General features: G+C 43.4%; 1 protein-coding gene across 1 annotated transcript; it reads right to left on the bottom strand.

Moving 5' to 3' along the window:
• Positions 1-1961: 1961 nt before the first annotated feature.
• Positions 1962-3062, bottom strand: LOC139374148 (neuropeptide Y receptor type 2-like). Its single transcript, XM_071115156.1, has one exon. The coding sequence runs from the start codon at positions 3060-3062 to the stop codon at positions 1962-1964; it is 1101 nt and encodes a 366-aa protein (XP_070971257.1).
• Between the last annotated feature and the right edge of the window lie 2938 nt (positions 3063-6000).

Raw genomic sequence — 6000 nt, 5'->3', positions numbered from 1 at the left:
ATGTCATGAGAAAATGTCAAATGGGCCTTTTGATATTGATGCTGTTTTCACATGTACTCATACTAGCCTATAACTCCCATTCTGTCCATGGGTTCATCAACTTTGACTTCAAAATGTTACATGGGTGGAGAGCCGAGCAGTAAGTCATCAACCTCACTGTTTGCACCCTAATGTAATTCCGTAGTGAACAGAGACCGAATCAAAAGGGAAATGACATGCGTCTTAAACCCCGTTGCTCATGTCCTCCAGACTTGATTTAGAACGGGGGCAGCTCCCCCAGGTCCGCTCTCTGTAAGCTGCAGGTCGATAACTTTCGACAGCCTGATAAACCGTTATTGGCTTACGTGCTGAAAGGCCCATGAATGAGTTACTAAAAACAGAGGCATTGAACCGATCCCCCGCAATACAACAGTGGTGATGGACTAAGAAACAGGAAGAAAGGGCATCCTCTTAAATGATCCAGAAATATAGTGAGGACACACACTATCGGTAAGTAGACAGTTTGCTGCCACCAAAGGCGAGGGAGGGGTTCCGGATCTCTCGTGGACTGTCTAATAATATAGCGTACATATATTAGTTTGTGCCAGAGCTGCAACACACATTGAGTGTACAAAACATTAGGACTACCTTCCTAATATTGAGTTGCCCCCCCTTTTTTCCCCTCAGAACAGTCTCAAATTGGTCGGGGCATGGACTCTAGTAGTTGTCGAAAGCGTTCCACAGGGAGGCTGTCCTATGTTGACTTCAATGCTTCCCACAGTTGTGTCAAGTTGGCTGGGAGTTCTTTGGGTGGTGGACCATTCTTGATAGCATTGCAGTTCTTGACACACTCAAACCGGTGCGCATGGCACCTACCATACCTCGCTCAAAAGCACTTAAATGTTTTGTCTTGCCCATTCAACATCTGAATGACACACACACACACAATCAATGTCTCAGTTGTCTCATGGCTTAAAAATCCTTCCATTCATCTATCCTGATTTGAAGTGAATGTAACAAGTGACATCAATAAGGGATCATAGCTTTCACCTGGATTCACCAGGTCCAAAAGTCTCCTTAACAGCTTCTACCCCCAAGCCATAAGACTGCTGAACAATTAATCAAATGGCCACTCGTACATTTTACATTGACCCCCTCCCATTGTTTTTACACTGCAGCTACTCGCTGTTTATTAGCTATGCATAGTCACTTGACCACAACCTACATGTACAAACTACCTCGACTAACCTGTACCTCGACACATTGACTCGGTACCGGCACCCCCTGTATATAGCCTCGTTATTGTTATATCATTTTGTGTTACTTTTTATTTTTTACTTTAGTTTATTTAGTAAATATTCTCTTAACTCTATTTCTTGAACTGCATTGTTGGTTAAGGGCTTGTAGGTAAGCATTTCACGGTAAGGTCTATATACCTGTTGTATTCGGCTCATGTGACAAATAAAATTGGATTTGATTTGAATTTGGAAATGTCAGCACTGACACAAAGCTTGATTAAATTGATTAGTCAGTTTGTCATTACATGCTGAGTTTACAACTATTAGGTGTCAATTAATGACAACCTGCCTTATGAACTAATGTGTTGCTTTACACCTCAGCTTGTGATTAAAGCACATCCATCAAAATAAGGAGTCCATTTGGAAAGAAAAATACCTGAACATTAATTATCAACATAATTTACTATGGTAGCATTCACAAAGGCAATGTAACATTTTCGTCCCACGATCAGCATTTAAATATCAACACTTGCATGTGGCCAAAATAGTTCTTAAATGTCAATGGCACAATTCAGCAATGCATTTGGCACTTGCATGAAATTGATCATTTACACATTTTGAACACACTTGATTCTTCACTGAACCTTTTGACAATAAACAAATGTAAAAAAGCTAAATGTTTTATCCATAATTCACTCTTACAGTAGGTTGCACAGAACAGACATTAGAGTTGATATTATGAATTCAGACTTTAGTCGCTTTGAAATCTGTATCGCTCATGTCTTTTTCCCTCAGTGTCTTTCTGCTCATGATGTTCCTCGACCCAGAATTGACAGGTTGGCTGCACTTACACACAGACAGAAACGCAGTCCGGTAGTTGTTGTTCATCCACCCATAGAGGATGGGGTTGACGAAGGTCGAGCACATGGCAACGATGTGGAACATGGTGAAAAGCAGCTTGAAGTCTTTCATTTCCAAGACACTGTTGTCAATGTCAATGGCCAGCTGGAAGGCGTGGAGAGGCAGCCAGCTCACTGCAAACACCACCACCACGATCACCAGCATCTTAGTGGTCTTCCTCTTGCGCTGGTGGCGGTTGTTCCTCCCTGCCGGACTCACGTGGTTCTTCAGCTTACTCCAGATGCGGATGTAGGCGAAGGAGTTGATGGCCAGCGGCAGGCAGTACTGGAGCAGGAGCATGGAGATACTATAGATGGTGCCGTCCATGCCGCTCCCTGGCCACTTTTCCGTGCAAACCTGAATGGACTGCTCGGGCGAAAGGTCAAACGTCCCGTACTCCCGGAAGATGGCGAGCGGGCTGGCCAGGACTGCGCTTATGGCCCACGTCATGATGATGACAGCGGCGCACATTTCCTTGGACATCTTGGTCTCCAGGTGGTAGATGATGCTCCGGTGGCGGTCCAGGGCGATGATGTTGAGCGTGATGGTGGAAACGTGCACGGCCATGCCTTGGGAGAAGGGCAGCATGAAGCACAATGCCTGGCCAAACCTCCACTCCCCATGGAGAGTGTTGATCAAAGTAAAGGGCAGACATAGAGTATTCACCAGCAGATCGGCCACAGCCAGGTTCACGATGAAAAAATTGGTGACGGTGTGCAGAGTTTTGAACTTGTACACCACGTATATCACCAGGGAGTTTCCGATGACTCCGAACAGTATGATGGTGCTGTAAGCCAAGATGAGGATCACTTGCACTCCCACCAGCTTGGTGCTGTCCTCCAGGTCTGGAAAGTTGTTGCGGCAGTTTGAGAATTCACAAGCAAGTCTAGAAGAATTCGCCCAATCCTCCATTGGAGTTATGTTTACTTGACTTTCAGCATCCATTGGTATCGTTCCCCTCCGGGCCTCAAAAATTCTGCAACAAAGAGGAGGGAGGTCATTTTGACAGAGGACTTACATTTGTTTAAAAACATTTTTAAAGCTTCTTGCCTGCTCATATTTTAGACTGCAGTGAATGATGTCATTGACTATTGGACAAGTTGCTAGCCTCGTGTGAGGCATACCTGTGACATATACATACAAGATCTTCCGCAACATCGAGGGCAGGGCCAAGACATGAGGTGGGCCTATCACAGTGACTCATCGGACTCCAGAGACTAGTTGAATTTCGCAGCCGGAGACTAGTTGAATTTCGCAGCATATAAATAACAATCGTTCCAACAACCTTTTTTCAAATTTTCTCTCTCACCCCCAAGCCACTGAATAAAATATGACTTGTGTTCTCGCTTGGTTGTTTTACAGCACATTGTAATAAGGATCACCTGACAAACCTAGTTTGTCTCAATACTGTATATATTTATAGATTTGATATTTTACCTTTTTATTTTACCAGGTAAGATTAAATATCTATTCGACAAGAGACACCTGGATAACATAGCAATACACAAAATGTCAGATACATTTACAACATAACACACAAAGCACTGCATTTAAAAAACATACATTTACACATTGAGCATGCAAGATGCTTTGGGGAGGTGTGGTGCATCTAGGGTTGAAAACATTGATATCCCCCCACTTCACTTTAAACCATAGTTTTTACCCTAGCTTTAAATTCATTCAAAGAGACGAGCTCCTGCAATTTCATGCCCTTTTATAGCTTGTTCCAAGTAGAAGGGGCATGAGAACTGTAACTTATTTTTTTTAACCAGCTTTATATGGGCCTTAACACAGTCAACAAAACACAGTCATGTTAGTGTAGGCTATATAGCTGTAAATACGATTATCTACACTGCTGCAGGGGATTGCTCATCCTGTATCATACTGTTGCACTTTGATGATCAACCGCTATAGGTTTAAATACACACATATATATATATATATATATATATATATATATATATATATATATATATATATATATGTATATGTGTGGACAAATTCGGGGATTCGGCTATTTCAGCCACACCCGTTGCTGACTGGTGTATAAAATCAAGCACACAGGCATGCAATCTCCATAGACAAACATTGGCAGTATAATGGCCTTACTGAAGAGCTCAGTGACTTTCAACAAACAATTTCAACAAACGACACCTTTCCAACAAGTCAGTTTGCAAACATTTTTGCCCTGCTAGAGCTGCCCCGGTCAACTGTAAGTACTGTTATTGTAAATTGGAAACATCTAGGACCAGCAACGGCTCAGCCGCAAAGTGGTAGGCGACACAAGCTCACAGAACAGGACTGACGAGTACTGAAGCGCGTAAAAATCATCTGTCCCTGGGTGCAACACTCACTACCGAGTTCCAAACTTCCTCTGGAAGCAATGCCAGCACAATAAATGTTCGTCGGGAGCTTCATGAAATGGGTTTCCATGGCCGAGCAGCCCCACACAAGCCTAAGATCAGCATTCGCAATGCCAATCGTCGGCTGGAGTGGTGTAAAGCTTGCCGCTATTGGACTCTGAAGCAGTGGAAACGCGTTCTCTGTAGTGATGAATCACGTTTCACCATCGGGCAGTCTGACGGACTAATCTTGTTTTGGTGGATGCCAGAAAAACATTACCTGCCCCAATGCATAGTGCCAACTGTAAAGTTTGGTGGAGGAGGAATAATGGTCTGGGGCTGTTCTTCATGCTTCTGGCTAGTCCCCTTAGTTCCAGTGAAGGGAAATCTTAACGCTACAGCATATAATGACATTCTAGACGATTCTGTGCTTCCAACTTCGTGGCAACAGTTTGGGGAAGGCCCTTTCCTGTTTCAGCATGACAATGCCCCCCTGCACAAAGCGAGGTCCATACAGAAATTGTTTGTCAAGATCGGTGTGGAAGAACTTGACTGGCCTGCACAGAGCCCTGACCTATACCACATCGAACACCTTTGGGATTAATTGTAACACAGACTGCAAGCCAGGCCTAATCGCCCGACATCAGTGCCCGACCTCACTAATGCTATTGTGGCTGAATGGAAGCAAGTCCCCACAGCAATGTTTCAGCATCTAGTGAAAAGCCTTCACAGAAGAGTGGATGCTGTTATAGCAACAAAGGGGGGGATCAACTCCATATTAATGCCCGTGATTTTGGAATGAGATGTTCGACAAGCAGGTGTCCACATACTTTTAGTCATTGAGTGTAGATGTAAATGGACTATCAAATTATGTATAGCCTGCATGGGAAACATGGAAAATCATAAAACAAATCTCAGTGAAAACCCGAAGGTAGTAGTAGCCTGTTCCAGTATTTGTCACTCTTATTGTTCCGAGATCATGTCTTGATTGTGGTAATCATAGTGTAGCCTATTATTGATAAGTGTCTAAATTGGAATGCAGTGACTGTACAGTAACATGCTATACATGACGTCAGAGCTCAGGTGTTCCGCTTCACAGTGCTGTATGGGTTTTGACTGACAGCCGTTATAAACTTCAGCGTGCGACAAGAAGATGCCCTCGTCCTAATTGGGCTACTTTTGCACATTTGTTGTTCTCTGACTGAGGGAAATGCTGTAAATTGAGAGGAGTCGACGTGTTATGAAAGACGAGACTTTGAGGATTATAATAAATACCCATGATGTCATACAAGCAAACTACACCCATGAATCCATATGTGCAGTTCACATTTCCATATTTGAGAACTCATGTCATTTACAGAGTCAACGTTTTAGGATGGCTATGTTCAATCCACAGTTACAAGGATGATATGCGTTTAACCCCTGGATTGGCTTGAAGAGAATGAGCCTATGTTTGTTGCATTGTGAAGAGCAAGGTTTCAAATGATGCCCATCTGATGGTGGGGGGAACAGATCTGTGTTCCAAGCAAAACAAACTACAT

Source organism: Oncorhynchus clarkii, chromosome 19, assembly GCF_045791955.1.
Source record: "Oncorhynchus clarkii lewisi isolate Uvic-CL-2024 chromosome 19, UVic_Ocla_1.0, whole genome shotgun sequence".
In the NCBI taxonomy this organism is placed as follows: Eukaryota; Metazoa; Chordata; class Actinopteri; order Salmoniformes; family Salmonidae; genus Oncorhynchus; species Oncorhynchus clarkii.
The sequence above is the reverse complement of the archived record's forward strand: the minus strand, read 5'-3'. Positions and strand labels throughout refer to the sequence as shown.